The 22,390-nt window shown below is 44.7% G+C and overlaps 1 protein-coding gene and 1 pseudogene across 4 annotated transcripts; one reads left to right on the top strand and one right to left on the bottom strand.

Moving 5' to 3' along the window:
• COA6 (cytochrome c oxidase assembly factor 6) lies at positions 1-9,821 on the bottom strand. 4 transcript variants are annotated; one of them, XM_081824311.1, is made up of 4 exons: positions 9,691-9,751; positions 9,158-9,316; positions 8,849-9,008; positions 1-3,298 (listed from the first exon to the last, which is right to left on the bottom strand). In XM_081824311.1, the coding sequence occupies exons 3-4, from the start codon at positions 8,990-8,992 to the stop codon at positions 3,203-3,205; spliced, it is 240 nt and encodes a 79-aa protein (XP_081680437.1). In that variant the 5' UTR covers positions 8,993-9,008; positions 9,158-9,316; positions 9,691-9,751; the 3' UTR covers positions 1-3,202. The 4 variants fall into 4 exon arrangements, with proteins under 4 accessions (XP_081680437.1, XP_081680436.1, XP_081680438.1 ...); XM_081824310.1 differs by lacking the exon at positions 9,158-9,316 and having other exon boundaries at positions 9,691-9,821; XM_081824312.1 differs by lacking the exons at positions 9,158-9,316; positions 9,691-9,751 and adding an exon at positions 9,526-9,658.
• Positions 9,822-19,204: 9,383 nt separating this feature from the next.
• Positions 19,205-20,292, top strand: LOC102735056 (ADP/ATP translocase 2-like; annotated as a pseudogene).
• Positions 20,293-22,390: the final 2,098 nt, after the last annotated feature.

Genomic DNA, 22,390 nt, shown 5'->3' with positions numbered 1-22,390 from the left:
TTTATACCAAGTATTCCTTTTATTTTTTTTAGTGCTACTATAAATTTAGTACATTTTTTTAAAGTTCCAGTTAGTCCTTGCTGATATACAAGAGTAGAATTTTCTTTTGTATACTGACCTTGCTTCTTGCCACCGAAGATTCAGTTGGTTCTAGGAGCTTGTCAGTTCTTTGGGATTTTCTACAGAGAGATCATCTTTGCCACAAGTGTGTGGCGACTCTGTGCTGAGCAAGTCTTTGGGCACAGTATTTTCCACAGCACTGTTCCACTCTGTGTCTCGGTCAGTATTACAGTTGTGGTGGTCTGGGACACTACTGCTGTCACGGTCTTGGGGCACCATGGCCCATGCCCTCATCGGACGGGGAACTTGATAAATGTTGTACTCTGTTTATACAGTCAGTTTTGCTTCTTCCTTCCCAATGCATATGCTTGTTCTTTTTTCAGTGAAGTAGCCAGGAATCCAGCACAGTGTTGAACAGAAGTGAGTAAGGACATCCTTACCCTATTACTGATTTTAGGAAAAAAGCATTTATTGTCATACCATTAAGCGTGATATTAGTTGTAGGTTTTTTTATACATGGTCTCTGTTTTACCTGTATATTTTAAGTTCAACCTTTTTCTTCCATTCCTTATTTTTTTGTGCCTATATTAAAATGCCGACTCCCAGGACAGACAATGGCAACCTGCTTTCTTCATTATCTAACGATAGAGGCATACTTTGTTTTACTGCACTTTGCAGGGACTGCATTTTTTACAAATTGAAGGTTTGTGGCAGCTTGAGCAAGTCTACTGGCACCATTATTTCCAACACCATTGGCTCACCTTGTGTCTGTGTCACAGTTTAGTTCTCAACAGTATTTTAAACTTCTGCATTATGTTACGGTGCTCTGTGATGTTACTACCGTTAATTGTTTTGAGGCACCATGAACTGTGCCCGTATAAGATGGCACATGTAAATGCTGTGTGTCTTCCGACTGCACCACTAACCAGTGCCGTTCCCGACCTCCCTGTTCCCTGAGACAAAACAATGCTGAAATTAGGCCAACTAATAACCCTACAATGGCCTCCAAGTGAAAGGAAGATTCCTGTGTCTCACTTTAAATCAGAAATGATTGGGTTTAGTGAAGCAGGGATGTCAAAAGCCAAGACAGGCCAAAAGCTAGGTCTCTTTTGCCACCCAGCCAAATTGTGAATGCAAAGAAAAATTCTCGAAGGAAATTAAAAATGCTACTCCCCTGGGGCGCCTGGGTGGCTCAGTCAGTTAAGCATCTGCCTCCGGCTCAGGTCATGTCCCAGAGTCCTGCAATCAAGCCCTGTGTCGGGCTCCCTGCTCAGCAGGAAGCCTGCTTCTCCCTCTCCCTCCCCCAACTCGTGTGTTTGCTCTCTCTCTAATAAATAAAACTTTTCTTAAAAACTGCTGCTCCACTGAACACATGAAGAACGTGAAATAGCCTTATCACTGACAACGGAGAAAATTTCAGTGGGCTGGACAGAAGATCAAACCAGCTACAACAGTTGAAGCCAAAGCCTAATCCAGAGCAAGGCCCTACTTCTTCAATTTTATGAAGGCTGAGAGAGGTAAGGAAGCTACCAAGGAAAAGTCTGAAGCTAACAGAGGTTAGTTCATGAGGCTTAAGGAAAGAAGCCATGTCCTTACCATTAAAGTGGCAGGTAAAGCAGCACGTTATCCAGGTCTACTAAGCTAATCAGTGGTGGCCACACTAAACAACAGATTCTCAATGCGGCGCAAACAGCCTTGTTTGGAACAAAATGCCATCTAAGACTTTTACAGCTAGAGAGCAGAAGTCAGTGTCTGGCTCCAAAGGACAGGCTGCCTGTCCTGTGAGGGGCTAATGCAGCTGGTGACTTTAAATAAAAGTTTGTGCTGTAGAAATGGAACAACAAAGCCTGGAGGACAGCACATCTGCTTACAACATGGTTTACTGAATATTTTAAACCCACTACTGAGACCTACTGCTTAAAAAAAAAAGATTCCTTTCAAAATAGTCCTGCTTGTGGGCGATGGACCTCCAGATTGTGGTTTTCATTCCTGCCAACACAACATCCATTCTGCAGCCCATGGATCAAGGAGTCATTTCGACTTTCAAGCCTTAAGAAAAACATTTTGTAAAACCAGAGTTGTCAGAGATGGTGCCGCCTCCGATGTGTCCAGGCAAAGTAAGCCTGGAAAGCATTCTGCATTCTAGATGCTATGAAGAACATGCAGGAGTCATGGGAAGAGGTGAAAATAATCACCATTAACAGGAGTTTGGAAGAAGTGGATTCCAGACCCCATGGATGAGTCTGAGGAGTTGCAGACCTCAGCGGAGGAACTCACTGCAGCGGAAACAGCAAGAGAACTGGAATTAGAAGTGGAGCCTGAAGACGGGGTTGAGTTGCTACCATCTTGTGATCAAACTTGAAGGGATGAGAAGTTGTTCCTTACGGATGAGCAAAGAAAGTGGTTTCTTGAGATGGAATCTACTCCTGGTGAGGATGCTGTGAAGACTGTCAAAATGGCAGCAAAGGATTTAGAATATGACATGAGCTTACTTGATAAAGCAGCAGCAGGGTTTGAGAAGACTGACTCCAATTCTGGAACAATTTCTGTGGATAAAATGCTGTCAAAGAGCATAGGTGGTAGGAGAAAGGAAGAGTCAATCTGTGGCAAACTTCATTACTTTTAAGAAAAGGCCACAGCCATCCACATCAAGACAGGATCCTCCACCAGCAAAAGTCCAGCTTGCTGAAGGCTCAGATGATAGTTAGCATTTTTTTAAGGTATGTACATTGTTTTTTTAGACCTGATGCTACTGCACACTTAAGACTTCAGTATAGTACCCATAACTCATATATACACGGAGAAATAAACTCATCTGACTCGCTTAACTGTGGTATTTGCTTTAGTGCAGTGATCTGGAACTGAACCTGCAAATCTCCAAGGTACGCCTGTATTTGCATCTGTAAGATTCACCTACTACTCCAATCAAAACAACAAAACATGGGTTTTTATAATAGGTTTTAATTTTCCTTAAAATATAGCTTCCTTACTAAATTAAAACTAAGCATCTTTCATACCATTTTGATTCTTCATAGTTTGAATGATGGAATCTCTGTTACTTGATCATTTTAAAGAATTGTTTATGTGGACTGAGTCACGCTATTTACCATGATTCAAACCTTCTGAGAAGTTCAGGAGCAGCCTAGGACTTTGCAGTTGTTTTTGAAGGCTGGAATTGTCCTGCTTCAAATTTTTCTTTGAACTTTAAGTAGTCTCTTCTTTTATCAAAATATTTTATCTGTTGAGAAAAAAGTGTTTGAAATAAGGGCAAGTTTTACAGCTTAAACAAAAGCACAGATTTAAATGTAACAAATTATTCAACATAAGTTGAGTAAGTCACCTAAGTGATTTGTATTCTAGAATCATTCTGAATCAAGTCATACGATGTATAAGAGTCTCCAAAGATGGTGTAGACCAGTGAGCCCTAACCCCTTCTGGGTTCAAGAGCCTATGGAGAATTCAAGTAACCCACAAACCTTCTCCTCGAGAAATGTCCCTGTGCTTGGACATGTGAACATTGCCGTGTGGGCTCAGAGTTTGTAGGCCATAAAACTTCATAATTTAAAGACACTGTACAAGTTTTTCTTATTGAACTTACAGTTGCTAAGTTTTGTAGTTCATCATCTATGATCAAGTTTATCTCATCCAGAAACACACATTTGTGACAGATGGTTAAAAATTATATTTATAAACTATGAATGACTGGCTAAAACTTTAGTAAATTAAAGACTTCATCTTATTTATATCCTTCTCTTGCCATAGGGAATTTGAAGTATCTTAAAGCCCCATATTCTGAAACCATAAAATCACAGTAGAAAATCAAGGTCACAAACCTGTCAAGTGTCTAGATAGGTGCTGCTTTGCAGACAAGGCAAAGGCAGAACACCACACATTTTCACTGTCAGGAGAAAAAAACACTAGGTGTTTTGTTAAAAGCTTTTCTTAGGATTTAATTCTTACTCAGTGGAGCCTAAGTGAAAATTAGACTGAGCACATACACTTCTGTCTCATGCTGGCATGAGAGAGACAGATAAGCCGCTGCAGAGTTAACATTTCTCCCGGGGACACGACAGCCATGGAATGTCCTAACAGTCCCCTCTGAGTATGGCTTTCATACTGACCAAGAACCCTTGTCCTCTAAAACCACAGACTATCAGAAATTTGCTCTTTGAGGTTATAGCAATAAAAATGCAACTTCCTACCTTTGCCTGGAGGATCCCAGGCAACCTAACACAAAGCAGCAGCCTTGATTTCCAGCCCAGGAGGAGGATCTCAAATATCTCTAAGAAAATAGGACCCTGGGTCCCTTCTCAGTCCAGAGCTGACAATGACCTGTTTATCGCAGCCCTGCTTTGAGCTTACCAAAGCACGGCTTCATTTCACTTTTACCTACTTCCACCCCGCCCCTAAATCCTTGGAGGACTCCTTTCCTGTGCCCGGTGAGATGCCCACAGCTCCTCTGGTGTGTGGTCTCCATGGTTACCAGACTACAGATTTACCCCGGTGGCTGGGATGGGTGTTCTGCATACAAGGTGCCACAGGAAGAAGTGGACGGTGTCCGGATCTTTGTGACAGATCCTGTCACATCTCCCAACTGTCTGACCGACAATTCCATGTAGATGTCCTACCAGCACATTGGTCCCAGCTCGGCCTGAACCAAGCTCCTCTTAAAACGCGTTTCTCTTCTAATACTTCTTTCAGTGAACGCACCACTGTCCACCTAAACCCTTCGATCCCACTCCTCTTCATCACTACACTACAGGCCCTCATTTCTCTCCCCTCCTTAATCCATCGGTCACGCCGCTGCCAAGTGTGATCTTTTCAAAACCCAAATCTGATCGTGTCCCTTGCTGGAAGGTCTTTCTGGGCATCCCTACAGACTTAAGGTCAACATCCAAACTCCTCAGCAAGACAAACAAGGCCATTCATGGCTTAATTTCTGCCCACCTGTCCGTCCATTCTGAATCTGCCACCGGCCCGGAAATGCTGGCCATCCAGAGCTGCTCTGGGTCCCGGATGGGCTTCCCTGAGTCTGCGGGGACCACACTCCACCTTACCGCTCTCCACCCCAGCCTTCTCTCCTCAGTTAGCAGGTGGGGATCCTCAGCACGGGGCCCGCACTCTCCCTCTCCGGGCTCACGAGCCAACAAGCACGTACAGAAGAGGACCGTGTCCGTGGGATGCTAGCATGCTCCACGCCCTTACAGGAGATGCAAGTCAGTACTGCGAACGCCGAAACGCTGGGGTTTCTGAAATTGATACTGGGATCAAGTCTCTTGGATGATGCTGGAATGATTGATGGATCTCAACCCTGCTCCCTCCTCAGCAATGAACCAACAGGAGACTTTCAGTCGGCCTGTCACACAGGTCAGGCTGATGAGCGCCATAAAAGCAGCAAAGCGTCAGAGAAGAGTAATTCGTTCTGGTGACACCCAGCATTTTAGTTTGTATGTAACAAAGCTGTACTTACTGCTTAGCTGACATTGAACAAGTCACTTCACCTGAGCCTTAGTTCCTACTGTGTAAAACAGACACAAAAGTACTCAGAAGACAGAATGAAAATTAAAGCTAATAATAAATGCCTCACACAGAACAGACCCAAGTGATACTTCCTTTTCTGACCCCCTTCCCCCATGGGCCTCCCCCCCACCTCCTCACACAGCTCTGGAAAAATCTTTCCGTTTCTAGTCTCTGGCTACAGGGTTAAGATGTCAGCAGGCAATCCCCGAGCATAGCACCCAGGTGGGGAGGGAGCAGGCTGAGCGCGAACAGCACTGCCGTGGAACACTGTCAGATGCTGAAGTCACTTGGAAGAGTCTGCTACGCCACCCCCCTCCCTCCTTCGGTGGGGTCGGCTAGCGCTTTGCAGCCTGTGCCTCCTTCTCCACCAGTATTCCTGTCCTAAAGCTCGGGTGGCTGTCCACGTGGTCAGGCCTTCCACGGCCCTGGCCTCTTCAGCGATCTCGTCCTCCAACCTGTCTTGCTCCCAGGATCAAAGCGTAGGCCTTGGCCTTACCAATAAATATGGCTTTTCCATAATCCCAATTCTGAGCGGCCACCTCTTCCCTTGCCCTGTAGGACCCTGAGCCCACCATGTATTCACAGACTCCCTCTCGTATCCTCGCAGCTCTCCTTCCTGCGGAACTCTGAACTCTCCAGCAGCCGCCCGTAGCACTCAAGAAACGCCACCGCGCCTGGCCTCCCATCCCTCTCTGACCCGAACGTCCGCCCCTCTCTCCTTGCTGTTCCTGAAACACACTGGGCCTGCCCCCACTGCAGGGCTGTTGTGTTGTCCCACTTCCCTCCTGCGGATGCTCATCAAGTAAGCCCCACAAGGAAGGCTGAGGCCCTGGGCTCTGGGGCTGTGTTCGTGCTGGTGTCTTTCACTGAGTAATGGGAGGAGAGGCCTGCTGGGTATGGGATGGGGAAGAGTTCAGACTTGGATATGCAGAGGTCAGCGTTGGTCCTGTGAACATCTAAACCTGTTGAGACAGCTCAACAGGTGCCTCCGGAGTTGGAGAAAGGGCCAGGCTGGAGCTGCGGACGAGGCATCAACACCTGAGAGCAGAATGCCTTGGGAGCGCGAAGAGCACAGAAGACCACTGGCATGAACAGCCTCACAGCAAAGCTCTCTAACAGGCGTGGCTGCTAGCCGAGCAGGAGGAAAGCTAGGGCAAGGACTCAGAGGCACCCAAGGAGATCGGGCTTTCGTATTTAAACAGACTACAGCTATGACTAAGTTTCTAGGACACCATGAGGCTTGTGCAGGCTATTTTCATGGATCCTGTTCTTGCATGACAGGCACAGGAAGGAGGATGTGGAGAAGGGAAAAGCATGGGGTCCAGACTCACACTCCTGAGCTCAAATCCAGGTTCTGCACTTACAGGTGACTTCGTTTCAATGCGCCCATGTCCTTGTCTGCAAAACTAGGTGACCGAGAAAAGCGGAGGTGGAGAGCACATCTGAAGTGCTCGGAGCACATACTCAAGTAAATGAGCTGCGAGCAGGACACAGTAACCTAGAGAGCAGGCTGGCCCTCAGCCAGGGTCCCAGTGGGAGGGACAGAGAATAAAGAAGCAGCCCCTTATGACACAGAGAACAAAAGCTGCCCCGAAAGAAGGGGAGTGGGAGGGTCTGCTAATCACCAGGCTGGAGAGAAAGCAGTGGGTTTCCGAGGAGAGGGGTGGGGGGGGATAAAAACAGGACGGAAGCGTGACTTTGCAAAGGGGCTAAGACAGGCACTCCTAACCACGGTTATCGGGATCACTTGTAGAGCCAAGCTTGGGTTCTATTTCCAGACATTCAGTAAATCTGAGGTGAGGTCTGGGACACAGCTCTTTAAAAAATCTCCACATGATTATGACATGTCACCTGAGTGGAAAATCATGGCAAGGCTGTCAAAAGGTCTCCCAGGGACAAAATTCTCCTGAGAAAATGCGGGGGCCAGGGTGAGAACAGAACCCACCAACACCCTGGCCCCCAGAGTTCCTGCCCGGTTCTCAGCTCCACCCTGCTCTCGGTGACCACAGGGCCAGAGAGCCCAGTGAGAAGGGGACAGCACAGGCAGGGAAGGTATCAGGACCCTAAAGGACTCAGGTCTGAGTTAGCCCAAGCTCCCACATTCTCCACCTACTTCTTAAACCAAGAGTTATTCTTGGTGCATCAATCCTAATGGGAAAACCAGGGATGTATAGTATTTTTTGCCTAAATCATTACACAATCCAATCACAAAACCCCACATTGATCATGTTTCTATTTATATGTCAAGTTAGACACTGAGTCTTCACAGGAATCCCATGAGATAGGTTGCATTATGCTGGTTTTACAGATGAAGAGTTCATCTAAAGCACGTTCTCCTGACTGCATTCACTCCCAGCCCAGCCCTGCTCCTATGACCCCACCCTTCTAGTGGTCTCCTGCACCCCTCCGGTTCCTCATCTAAAAATGTGAGGTGTGACAGGGAAGACCCTAAACCACGCCCTAAGATGAGCTGTTCTCCCAGCTGTCTGGTATACCTGCAGCAGCATGATGGAGTGGGAAAGCACAAATTCAGGTTCAAAGCTTCCATTAGCCAGCTGGGCCTGACTTAGAATTACAGTTCTGCCACTCACTGACCAATACTGAGCCAAGTTATTTCAATGCCCTGACCTTCAGATGCCTCCTCCAGAAACCGCGAGCAAACCACCCACCTGAAAGGATACTGATATAGGAGGGTCAAGCACTTAAGACAGGACAATTTACTGAGCTCAATGTTCCTTCCCTTTTCCAGCCCACTCCCAGACTAGGGCCAGGCGGCACACAGCAGGAAAACTGTCAGGGAGGCATTTGGGGCAGCTGGTGACAGAACCCATCACCCGAACATCCTCCTACTTCCTAAACTGTTCTCATATTTTGGGTAAATGACCATATGATTTTGGGTGGGCAACAGGGAATGCTTTAATTCTGATAGTAGCTCTAAGCCAGTGAATTTGCCAACTCTTGCCCAAGATTAAATATTGTTCTTAAGATCCTGGAGAAATCTACCAATTTGGCGGGTTGGAATTGTTGGTTATTATTTACAGGTTTATTTCCAGTGATCTTTAAAGTGTCAGGTGACATTTCCCAAATGTCTGCCTGATAGAAGAACATAAAACAAAGTCCAGATTTCCAGGCAGGGGTTTCTCTGCTGCTCACACAAACTAGATCTGAGGTGCCTCCCACGACGGTGCTTCATCTCCCAGCCTACCATGCACACTGTAAGCTCTCTGCATTTTAACAGCGAACAGAAACCCATCCGAGTGTGCCTTACCCACTGCTGGGGACAACTGGATTCAAATGAGCTTCTTAACTTCTTGCACTGAGAAGCGTCCTCTGTGTTCTCATCTAAACACTTCCAGTATTCATCCCGGGCTCCCCAGCAAGCCTGTCTTTCTTTCATAGACGGGGCTGCCATTCCTAGTGGGCTCAAGCTGTCGGCCAAAATAACTTGATGTTAACGAGGGAACTTGTTTCAGAGAAGGCAAGGCACTAACTGTCGTTCCTTCCCACCCCCTCTTTCTGAAGTTCTACCTCGGGATTTTAACGACGCAGCTGAAATCCATCAGTTCTAAGTTGATACCTTAAGACCACTCGCTTTTGAAGCTTATCTCCCACACTGTGAAACTGGGCCCCAAGCCGGGCGGCGGCTTGGTCTCACGAAGCCGAGTTAGAACTATGGTTCCCTCACAGTCCTGTCACTCGGAGTAGCTCATTTAGCCTCTCGAGCTTGTCTCCCCATCTGTAAAACGGGGGTAGCAGGGCCCATTTTACAAGGTTGCCGTTCGAACCAAACTGCTGTACAAATAAATGCACGGGGTCAAAGTGACCCAGCAGGGCCAGGAGTGCTACCCAGTTGTGCAGAAGAGGAACGCGAGGCGCGCAGAGTCGGCGACCGCCCGGGGCCCCATTCCACCACGCACGCCCGCCGGGCCCCAGCGGCAAGATGACCTCTCGCCCGCCCGGCACCAGGTTCCCTTCGGCGCCCACGGGAGGAAAGGGCCATGAAACCCAACAAACTGGGGGCGGGGGGGGGCAGGGCGGAGGGCCCGGTGCCGAGTCCTGGCGCCCGGAGGCTCGCCTCGCCCGCGGGGGCTCAAGCAGCGTAGAACTCACCACCCCAAGGAAGCACTTCACGCAGCGAATCAGCACGCCTGCTTGGAGTGACCCTTACGGGATCCCGTACACCGTTCAAGGGGGGCGGGACTTCCGGTTCCGCTCTCTCTCCTATTGCAGTGACTTCCTGCTGGGCGGGCACGGGAGGTGGTGCCTGGGGGCGTGGAGGTGGAGAGTGGGTGGGGCTCTGTCGCTGCTCTGAGCAGCCTCAACCCTACCGGTGGGTGCGTGCCTCGGGGATCCGAGGCGTTTAACAACTGTGAGGGTCTGTGCTCCTTTCGTGAATCTAAATTTCTATGTATATCTCACCCCGCGCCGCCTGGAAGGCTTGACTTTCGAGTCCTGCCGGACAAGGCGGTTTGGGTAGAAATTTGCACCCGAGGGATGAGGGCGAGACGAAGTGGTTAAAGGTGACAGCTTAATTGCAAGCTTCCTAGATAGAGATATGTAGAGAGGGTGAGGGAGAGGAAGAAAGATGGGGAGAGGGAGAGAGAGGGGGAGGAGGGAGGGGGAAATGGGGGGTAGAGGGAGGAGTGAGGGAGAGGCACACGACCCAGGAGATTTGGCAAATAAGTGAACCAAGCTGCGAACCCGAGGCCTTCGAGCTCCTAGTCCCCTGGTTGAGATTTCATCCTGGTACATTTCTCAACATCATCACCTTGCCTTGAACCCTTGCTGCTTGCTTCTGTGGATGGAAAATGTCCTTTTAGTTGGTATTTGGAGACATCTAGTGAAAGAGAATGTGAAAGAAAAGTTCCATTCTGCTGAGATGTGATAGTTAAAATGATTAGAGTTTGCAGATAGGATCTGTGGACTTGGATCTGAAATTGTGGAAGGTAATTCAAATTAGGAGAATGGAGAAAATAAATATTTGCATTTTTGTTTTAATCTTACTCGTGGGTTTTTTTACTCCCCAAACACCAAGGTATTTTTAAAAAGGAATGAAAAGAGCTGCTCCAGGTATTTTGAAAGGATGCTATTTCTAATACATAAACAAGTTAATATGTCTGAGTAGAATCTTTAAAAGCACGTTTATGGATAAAGATCAGTCGGTCATTTGGTGTCTGGTTCTCTTAACAGATTCCATGTGCATCATCTAGTCCAGTTGAAGTTCTAAAGTGCTTATAAACCTGAGAGCACCCTACAGCTCTGCAGTTAGTGCTGGTGTTTGATCCTTTCCAAATTAAATACATTTTGTGGCTATGTGAAGCTAAGTATCACCAAACATATGTTCTACAATATGAAAAGTATTTCTATAAGTTAGTGGACTCTATAAGATAGTAGAATGCTTTATCTTTACCAGAGCTGCTCATTTCTTTTACACTATGTCTACCAAGGGCAGTTTATATAAAGATATATCTTCTAAGTATGACCAATGAGATATAAAAAGGATGAAAAGAAAGAGTCTTGGATGACTTCAGAGTTGAAAAAAGAAAAACATTTAAAATTTTAAGTTTATATGTACTTAACGATAAATATATAAAATAAAGTGAAACTGGACTGAATTACAAAGCAAAAAGTATAGTCAGGTTACTTTAATAAGCCTTTCTCAGTGATTTTTAAGACAAAAGAAAAATCAATAAGGATATAGAAAATGTGACTAACATGATTAATAAACTTGACCTAATGAATATACACAGAACATAAAATTAGAATGTACATTTTTTTGAAAGCAAACATGGCACCGTCCCCAAATCAACTGCATACTTTCCTGTAAAGCAACTCTCAACAAATTTTAAAGATTGAAATCATTCAGCACATGTTTTTTGACCATTATGCAATTAAGCTAGAAATTAATAAAGAATTATAACAAATCCATATAAACCCTAGTCAGAGAAGGAGTCATAATGATAATGAGAATATATTTTGAGCTGGACAATAAAATACAATAGCAATGACTGTGGGATGCAGCTAAAACAGGACTTAGAGGAAGATTTATAGCCCAAAGTATATTAGAAAAGAGGCTAAAAAGTCTTTAGCTAAAGATCCCTTTTCAAGAAGTCAGAAAAAGAGAACAAAATTAAAGAAAGTAAAATGACAGAAATAATATTAAGAGCAGGAATGAATGAAATGGGAAACAAAAGTAATGTGCCAGAGACCGTCTGTACTGGTACAGGAGAGAAAATTATGCATACCTCTCCCCTACTCCATGGCCACTAACATCAAATTAGTGGCTTGAAATTGTCCATGATGATAGTATTCACTCCAAGGAAATCAACAAACAGGCTGGTGTTTTGTTTTGTTATGTTCGGAGCCAATCTACTAGCAGACCACTGCATACAATGGATTAAAAAAATCCAAAAGTTGATTCTTTTTTTAGAAAACACTAATAAAATTGACAAATATCTGTTAGTATTGAACAATACAAGGAGAGATGTTAACCTATATCAGTAATGAAAACTATAGACATCAAAAAAGTTAGGACATCTTATGAACAATTTAATGCAAATAAAATTTAGGTAAATGCACAGATTTCCAGAAAAACACAACTGGCTGACTCAAGAGTAGAAAATAGGAGTCTTCCTAAGCCATAATTTAAATCAGTAGTAAAGAATCTTCACACGCAAATTCCAGGTCCACGGCTCCACCACTAAGTTCCTTTAAACTTTGAAATAATTCCATCCTTATGTATGAGGCTGCCATAACTTCTGTACTAATTACAAAATCCCCATACTTCTGAAACACCAAACTCTTTGGAACTCATTAGGTGAAAAATGTGATTTAGTGACATGAAGCTCTTTCTAGTCATTATTTATATATTACTTAGGTGACTACATGTGTTTTGCTGCAGAAATAGTAATGTTTGAATATTGCTTTTTGAGTAGAGGTGCTCTTCCAGTTCTTGTTGAAAGTGTTACATAAATATGCTGTATGTGTTCCCTAGTACTTTTCCAACGTCCAAAAAAGTCTGTATTCCAAAACATATCTGGCTCCAAGAATTTCAGATAAAATGCGTGGACCTACAGAAGAATGTTTCATGACTTTGGGGTCAAGAATAATTTTTTTTTTTAGCCATAAAGAAAAAGATCAATGAATTCAACTACGTTAAAATTAAGGACAAACAATACCATAAAGTGAGTGGAAAAGACAAAACCACAATGTGGGAGAAGTTTGTAAAACAAAGAATTGGTACCCAGGATATATAAAGAACACTTAACGAATCAATAAGAAAGAGAAAATGTAGTTTTTAAAATAGGCAAAAGGCTTAAATAGGCACAGCACCGAAGAGGAAATACAAATGAGCAACGTAAGAAAATACCTACATCCACGTTAGTAACCACAGACATGAACATTCAGATCGCAGTGCACACTGTTAGACACCAACCAGACCCAAGAATAATTAAAAAGTCCGACAGTAATGAAAAGATACAGAAGGACAGAGAGAATTCAAGCAGACTCCCTGCTGAACATGGAGCCTGACATGGGGTGGATCCCATGACCCTAAGATCATGACCTAAGTGGAAACCAAGAGTCTGATGCTCAACCATCTGAGCCACCCAGGCGCCTCTATTTGTCACAATTGTTAAACAAATAGAGTAGTTGTTTAGTCTGGAAAAGGTCATCTTTAGTACACAGAAAGGTAAAAATGATCATACAGACCATTTATAAGGCGATTACTAAATTTTTAACAGATTTAACATTTTATGTACTCTTCTAAGTCAAAACTCAATAGTTGTCCATGCGGTCACCCATACAATTAAGCACTTCCTAGTGGTCAGCGGTACACCTAAGGCGCAGACAGTGAAGAATTACTGAAGAGGTTTGAAACAGAGCCATAATGGTCCCCACCCTTACCTCCAGGGAGGTCCGGGGTGCACCAACTGAGAAACACGGATGTATCCAACAGCACAAAAACAACCAAGGAAAGGGAAATTTTGAGATGTCGATAAGGCAAACAAACCCAAAATAATGCAGGATAAGAACCGCAAAGGCCAGATTCCCCCTCTAAAATCTGGAAGGCTGTGGACAAGTAAAAGAAAGTGGTGCCGCAAAAGGATTTCAAATGCGTCGTCTTGACACAAAGGGAGTGTAGTCTCCCAGCCTGTCTGGAGGAGAGGGGAGGCGGGGAGAAGTCAGTGTGAACAGGTGGGAAGAGTGCTGTGCTGGCCCCGCCGCCCAGAGGAAACTTCCTGTGGGTGGATCTCTAGTCTGAACAGAGCAGATCCCCAAACCACTGCGGGGCAGGCTGGACAGACCCAGGAGCACCGCACGTAGGTGTTTTTCTGTTGCTGCCCACAGACTTTTATTTATAATCTGTACTGTTTTACAAAACAGTGTCACTGATGCCTACGCGGGGACCAAAACAGGAGAACGATCCCCTGGCTTCAGAGTTGGCTGTAGGGATCCTTCCGAATTTCCTTTAGAGCTCGGTGGGAGCTCCTGGTCTTTTTCCTCCCGTGAACTGTAGTTATGCTCCAAGGGGCTGTCTTTCTGCCTTCTTTCTTTTTTTCTTCTCTTGCATTTTATAATTATGATCTCATTTCATCTTAATAACAACCCACTGAAGCAGGCACTCTATTCTCCCCATTTTATAGAGCTGCATTATCCAACAGAAGCATAAGGCAAGCTACACATGTAATTTTACAGTTTCTGGTAGCTACATTAACAAAGTACAGCTTGGGTGAAACTAACTGTACTAATATATTTCCTTTAACCCAATATATTTAAAATATTATCATTGGGGCGCCTGGGTGGCTCAGTGGGTTGGGCGTCTGCCTTCGGCTCGGGTCATGATCCCGGGGTCCTGGGATGGAGCCCCACATCGGGCTCGCTGCTCCACTGGAAGCCTGCTTCTCCCTCTGCCTGCCACTCCCCCTACTTGTGCTCTCTTTCTCTGACAAATAAATAAAATCTTTAAAATAAAAAAACCCCACATCTTAACTTGGACTAGTCACATTTCACGTGCTAAATAGCCACACACGGCTAGCAGCTCCCCTACTGGACAGCACAGGGACAGGCGACAGACATAAACTGTACGACGCACATTAAGGATATGGCAGAGTGGAGACTCCGGCTCAGACCTCGTCAGAAGGTTGTGCTCCTAACCTGTACCCTAAATGAGGGAAGAACCTTCCAGGCAGAGCAGGAGGTGATAGAAATGTCCAGAGTTAGGGCGCAGCAGGTCTCTTAAAACCATAAATGGCTGACTTTGGTTGAGACCTAGGATGTGGGCGTCCCCTCTATCACTGCAGCCTACTGTTCTGTGGTTGGAAACAATCTCAACTCTTTTTTTTCCCCCTCTAAATTCTGACTCTTGTTCACCTCACTCACATAGGGGCAGACATCTGTTTGGCCCCTGCCACCAGGTTGCTGCCAAGCCCCGCGGGACCCCAGGTCTTGGGTAATGGATCCTGTGCGGTTTGAGCTCCATGTTTTCTCTCCCACCTACCCCACCCTGCAGCCTGCATCGTGTGGCTCCATTCCCTGAGAACAAACAACAAACAGCTACGTGGTCTCTGGGCCTCCCTTTCGGGAGGTTGGGGGAGGTCTTTGTGATCCGACCCCCAGCCTCCCTGGCCAGGCTGACTCCTCTCTGCTCTTTCAGTCAGGCCCTCATGGCCCTGGCTATACTATTTCTTACCTCTGCCTCACCCTGATGCCCTCTCCTCCCTGCTCAGCAGCCAATCCCATACCCTCTGCCAGACTTAGCTGACCGAGATCCTTCCAGAAGCCTCAGGGATTGGAGGCCACAACCATTTTGTGCTTTCCTCTCAGAGCTGTTAATTAACCCTCTCCACTCATTTCACATCCGTATTGATCCTCTCAGATCTACCAAGAGCTGGGGTTGATAATTTCCCAATTATTCCCCATAGTACAGGACATGGAAGACGCCTAGGAACCCACCTGACATTTGCATGAAAGACAGGAAACAAGTAGTGAAAAGAGGAATTGCATTGTTTAATACAGAACATCTTTCATTTGACCCACAAATGCTTACTGAGTGTCTTTGGTACCGAGCCTGACCTACTGGGAAGCAGAGCTAAGTCCTTGCTTTCCATTTGTTCATAGTTGGGTGGCAGGAGTCAGGCATGAAAACCCAAAGCCACAATGTGATAAATACGAATACTGAGCTATGGGCCAAGTGCTCTGAGCATGAAGGACAGAGTAACACCTTCTTCCTGGGAGAACCAGGGACCTTCACTGAGGATGAACTCTGAGCTCACCTTAAAGGGTAAGTGGACATTTTCCAACTATGAAGGGGGATGGGGGTGTTTCAAGCGGAGGGATGCACACGTGAAGGGCCTGGCACTGCCAAAGGGACTTAGGGGTTGCCTCACTGTTCTTCAAACTCATTAAGTCCTTCCCTACTTTAGAGCCTTGTGCTGGCTGGTCCCTCGGGTCCTTCGGCCTGGAACATTTCCTCTCAACCACCTGTTCCCTTCCAAGTCACTGCTCATCAAATCCTACTCAGATCTCCCTATTTAAGTGGAAATCTGCCCTCACCTCCTTCATTCCATTATCCCAAGACCAGTTCGAACATTCCATTCTTGCTGCATTGATTTAAGATCTCAAATTAATCCATAGGTGTTTATAATATTTATAGCCTCCCCTGGGTAAATCAGTCAGTATGCATAAAATGTACCTATTTGTGTTTCTATGAATCTATCACCCATCTAGACACCTAAGCTTATACTGGGTTATTCGCTCAAACCCTATACATTTCTGTTGTTATTGAATTAGTTGTTGATTCCTCAGAGAGGCATATTAAAATACTCTAATTACGTATTTGCCTATTTCTCTTTTATATTTCTAAATCATTATAATAGCTTACAGCTGTCTTGTTAGGTGTAGAAAATTATATTTTCTACCAATATAAGGTCCCTATCTACTCATTTAATATTTCTGGCCTTGAATTATATTACGTTATCTGATATTATTTCATCTACTTTCTTTTTTGTGGCATTTCCTCAGTACATATATTTTTCAATCCTTTACTTTTAACCTTTTTTTCCCTGTCGTTTGTTTTCATTTTACCTACTATACCCAGCATACAGTGACATTTTAACATCTCCCCTGAGAATCTGTTTTTAAATGGGTGACTGTAATATATTTTCATTCACAAAGATTATGAAGATGTTTCAAATTATTCCAGCCTATCCTGGCCTGTTTCTAGTAATTCGGGACAAATGGGAGCCCATGTTCCATATGGCTCGTAAAAGTTATGAATTAAGCTAAAAACGAAATATGTTCTATCCTAATGTAGCTTTGTAGTGGCAACATTATGAAATATGTTTAAAGGTATAATTTTTATATAATTAAAGGTGCAAAAATGTCAAAGAAGGCTGAATTAAATTATTATGTATCTGGAGGTCCTGTGGATGGGGGTCTCTTTGGGCTGCTATAACAAAATACCACAGGCCGGGTGGCTGATAAACTACAGAAATTTTTTCTCACAGTTGTGGAGCCTGGAAGTCTGAGATCAGGGTGCCAGCAAGGGCAGATAAGGGTCCTCTTCTGGGTCACAGACTTCTTCTATATCCACACTTGGTGGAAGGGGTGGGAACTCTGTGTGATCTCTTTGATAAGGGCACTAATTATATTCATGAGGGCTCCACCCTTGTGACCTACTCACCTCCCAAAGGCCTCAACTTCTGAGGGGTTAGGATTTCAACATACGAGTTTGCCGGGGGGTGGAGGGGGGGACACAAACATTTCAGTGATATTTAACTAATTTATACAGAAGTATATATTGATTTTACAAAAGGCATTTTCCTTGCCATCATTTCAGCAAAATTACGTTTCTAAATAAGTATTTTCCCAAGAGATGGAGGAGGACAGCAGAGGAGGAGAATCCTGAGCTCATCTCATCCCAGACACACTGAGTGAACAGCCACATTTGTGTGACAAACTGAAAAATGACCCAAGGGCTCCAGCAAAACAGATCTTCCACGGTTAATCATCGAGATAAGGCCACATTGAAAAGGGTAGCAGGGGCGAAGATGCAGCTGGGAACCAACCCCCAGGTGACACACGACAGGCACAGAGAAGCCGAGAAGCAAGAGGATCAGATACCACCCTGGGGACCCCAGGCACCGGAGATCCGCAGTGGGAAGATGAGTCCCCATAACTCTGGCTTTGGAAACCAGGGGGGCTTAACTTCATGAGCTTTTAAAATCAGCGGGGCTTACCTCTGGGTATTTTAAAAATCAGCAGCCTTAACTCCAAGGGAGCCAGAGTGAGATAGGAAATGGAGTCCATGCTCTTAAGAGCCAACATAATAAATAACCTGGCCTGAGACACGGAACAGAAGCAGCAGTTTGAGAAGCTCCTGGGGTATGCCTAAAGGAGCCTTATTTACTCATCTCAGAACATGTGCTGGAGGGACAGGGATCTTCAGGAGACTTCTCCAAGAACAAAAATGCTGGTAGGTGCATTTTCTCTTCCCCTCTCCGAGCCTAGGTACCAAGACACTTGCGGACACCAGCCCTAATGCTCCCCACCTAGCTTGCTAACACCACATGACCTGCCCCTGGATTCCTCCTGTGGACCCACCCCATCCAACCCACCTAGGCCGGCATCCATCCAAAGCAGCTCCCGCCCTGCTACAGCCTGCAGGCAGCCCCGGGACTAGTGCTACTCCAAAGCCAGAGGGAGAGGCAGAGATAACCAGACACACCAGGGGATCTGCAGTTCCAGCAGCTGAGCCTTTGAGTGGGCCGTGCAGGAGAGAGCCTGGCTGTGGGGTGCACCTACAGTTGCAGCAGAAAGGCTAACTGCAGACCCTTAGCACAACTGCTGACCCTACCCACGGAGGAGCTCACAGTGGCCTCAGACAGACCTCTCAACACTGCAAGGACCAGCCCCTGCCCAGTGGGCCCCAAACAGTCAAAGCAAGTCATTCCAGCAGACTGGGCTGAATGCAAATGTGGCTCAGCCACAATAGTAGAATGCACGCAGCCCAGATAGGAGACCTCCCTGAGCATTTAGTTCTGGGGACCAGGAGGCATTGCGCTACAGGAGCTCTCCTACACAAGGCCACTACTTTCAAGACCAGGAGGCAAGGCTGACCTCCTGAATACATAGAAACAAACACAGAGAGTTAGACAAAATGAGCAGATAGAGAAATATGTCCCAAATGAAAGAACAGGACGATATCACAGCAAATAGCTAAGTGAAAGAAAGGTAAGTGAGAGGCGCCTGAGTGGCTCAGATGTTAAACGTCTGCCTTCAGCTCAGGTCATGATCCCAGGGTCCTGGGATGGAGCCCCGCATCAGGCTCCCTGCTCGGCGGGAGGCCTGCTTCTCCCTCTCCCACTCTCCCTGCTTGTGTTCCCTCTCTCACTGTGTCTCTCTCTGTCAAATAAAAATCTTTAAAAAAAAAAAAGAAAGAAAGAAAGGTAAGTGATATGTTTGATAGAGAATTCAAAGTAACAGTCATAAAGATATTTACTGGACTTGAGAAAAGAGTGCAAGATCTCAGCAAGACTTCAACAAAAAGACAGAAAATATAAAACAGAACCAGCCAGACATGAAGAGTTCAATAACTAGGCAGGCACCCATCTCCTCTTTCAACATGACAGATACCGCTGTGTCTTTTGTCAAGGACCTCCTGGTAGGTGGAGTAGCCATGGCCATCTCCAAGGCCACATTAGCACCCATCGAGTGGGACAAGCTGCTGCTGCAGGTGCAGCACGCCAGCAAGCACATCACCGCAGATAAGCAATACAGGGTCATTAGAGACTGTGTGGCTCATATCCCCAGGGAGCAGGAAATCCTCTCCTTCTCATATGGTAACCTGGCCAGTGTCATCAGATACTTCCCCACTCAGGCTCTCAACTTTGCCTTTAAAGACGAACACAAGCAGGGCACCTGGGTGACTCAGTTGGTTAGGCAACTGCTTTTGGCTTAGGTCATGATCCTGGAGTCCCAGGATCGAGTCCCGCATCGGGCTCCCTGCTTGGCGGGGAGTCTGCTTCTCCCTCTGACACTCCCCCCTCTCATGCTCTATCTCATTCTCTCTCTCAAATAAATAAATAAAATCTTAAAAAAAAAAAAGATGAACACAAGCAGATCTTTCTGGGTGGTGTGGACAAGGGAACCCAGTATTGGTGCTACTTTGCAGGGAATCTGGCATCAGGTGGTGCCACTGGTCACATCCTTGTGTTTTGTGTATTCTCTTAATTTTGCCTGAACCCGTCTAGCCGCAGATGTGGGCAAAACTGGAGCTGAAAGGGAATTCCGAGGCCTCAGTAACCGCCTGGTTAAGATCTACAAATCTGATGGGATGAAGGGCCTGTGCCAAGGCTTTAATGTGTCTCTGCAGAGTATTATCATCTACCGAGCTATAGTTTGGTATGCATGACACTACAAAGGAATGCTTCCAAGAGCCCAAGAATACTCACATCTTCATCAGCTGGATGATATCACAGCGGTTGCTGGGTCGAGTTGCTATGCATTTGACACTGTTCGTCACCATATGGTGATGCAGTCAGGGTGCAAAGGAACTGACATCATGTACATAGGCATGCTTGACTGCTGAAGGAAGATTGCTTGTGATGAGAGAGCCAAAGCTTTTTTCAAGGGTTCATGGTCCAGTGTTCTCAGAGGCATGGTGGTGCTTTTGTGCTTGTCTTGTATGATGAAATCAAGAAGTTCACATAAGTTATTTCCTAGTCCCCCCTCCCCCTGTGAACAGGCATGTTGTATTTTTTTTTTTAAAGATTTTTTATTTTTATTTATTTGAGACAGAGAGAATGAGATACAGAGAGCATGAGAGGGAGGAGGGTCAGAGGGAGAAGCAGACTCCCTGCCGAGCAGGGAGCCCGATGCGGGACTCGATCCCGGGACTCCAGGATCATGACCTGAGCTGAAGGCAGTCGCTTAACCAACTGAGCCACCCAGGTGCCCGGCATGTTGTATTATATAACATATCTTGAGCATTCTTGACAGACTGTTGATTATTTATCAACAGCAACTATTTACTGGTTGAAAATGGGAAGCAATAATATTCATCTGACCAGTTTTCTCATAAAGCCATTTCCAAGATGATGGGACTCAATTATATTTTTTTATTTGTCACCCTGATAGATAAATTTGAAGAAATAAAAAATATCTGAAAAAAAAAAACAAAACTAAAACTAAAAAAACAAAAACAAACAAAAAACACTGGAGGGAATCCATAGCAGTTCAGGGGAGGCAGAAGAACAGTCAGTGATCTGGAAGACAGGGTAATGGGCAGCAACCAAGCTGAACAGCAAAAAGAAAAAAGAATAAAAAATGGAATAGGTTAAGGGAACTCAATGACATCATCAAGCACAATAACATTCACATCAAAAGGATCCTAGAAGGAGAAGGGAAAGAGAAGGGGGGCAGAAAGCTTATCTGAAGAAATAGTAGCAGAAAACTTCTCTAAACTAGGGAGGGAAACAGACATCCCATCCAGGAATTACAGAGAGCCTCTACCAAGATTAATTCAAGGAGCTCCACACTAGGACACATGATAACTAAAATGGCAAAAAGTAATGATAAAGAGAGAATTTTGAAAGCAGCAAGAGAAAAGAAAACCATTACACGCAAAGGAAACCCCATAAGGATTTTTCAGCTGATTTTTTTAGCAGATTTTTCAGCAGAAACTTTGCAGGCCAGGAGAGAGTGGCATAATATATTCAAAGGGCTAAAAGGATTTGCAAGCAAGAATACTCTACCCAGGAAGATAACCATTCAGAATAGAAGGAGAGATAAAGAGTTTCCCAGGGGTGCCTGACTGGTTCAGTCAGAAGAGCATGTGACTCTTGATCACAGGGTCATGAGTTAGAGACCCATGTTGGGCATAGAGATTACTAAAAGCATAAAAAAAAAAAAACAAAAAAACCCAACTTAAAAAAAAAGAATTTCACAGACAAAGTTAAGGGAATTCATGACCACTAAACCAACCAGAGGAAATGTTAAAGAGAACTGATTTGAAATTAATGAAAGTAAAAAAATTCACAAGTAAAAGCAAATATAAAGGTAGTAGATTAATCACTTATAAAGCCAGTATGGAGGTCAAAACACAAACTAGTAAAATCAATTACATCTACAAAAATTAATCAAGGGATACACAAAATAAAAAGATGTAAAACATGACATAATATACATAAATGTGGAGGGGGTGTAAAAATGTAGCACTTTTAGAATGTCTTGAAAATTAAGTGACCATCAACTTAATATGTCCTGCTATACACATAAGATTTTATATATAAACCTAATGGTAACCACAAATTTAAAAATCTATAGTGGATACACAAAAAAATAAAAATAAAACGAAATGTATCCAAACATAACACTAAAGAAAGCCAACAAACAAGGGAAGAAAGCAAGAGAAAAGAAAGGAACAGAGAACTACAAAAACAACTGGAAAACAATAAAATAGCAATAAATATATACTTATCAACAATTACTTTAAATGTAAATGAACTAAATGTTCCAAAACCAAAAAACAAAAACACAGGATGACTCATCTATGTGCTGCTTAGAAGATACTCAGTTTAGACCTAAAGACATGTACACGCTGAAAATGAGGGGCTGGAAAAAACATGTATCATGCAAATGGAAGCAAAAAAGAAGCTGGGGTGGCAATACCTATATCAGACAAAACCGACTTTAAAACAAAGACTGTAGTAAGAGACAAAGAAGAGTACTACATAATGATAAAAGGAACAATTCAACAAGAGGATATAACAATTGTAAATATCTATGCACCCAACATAGGAACACTGAA

Source organism: Leptonychotes weddellii, chromosome 6 (genome assembly GCF_054177405.1).
Source record: "Leptonychotes weddellii isolate Sample4059 chromosome 6, ASM5417740v2, whole genome shotgun sequence".
Taxonomy (NCBI): domain Eukaryota; kingdom Metazoa; phylum Chordata; class Mammalia; order Carnivora; family Phocidae; genus Leptonychotes; species Leptonychotes weddellii.
This window is presented reverse-complemented; position numbering and strand designations above follow the sequence as displayed.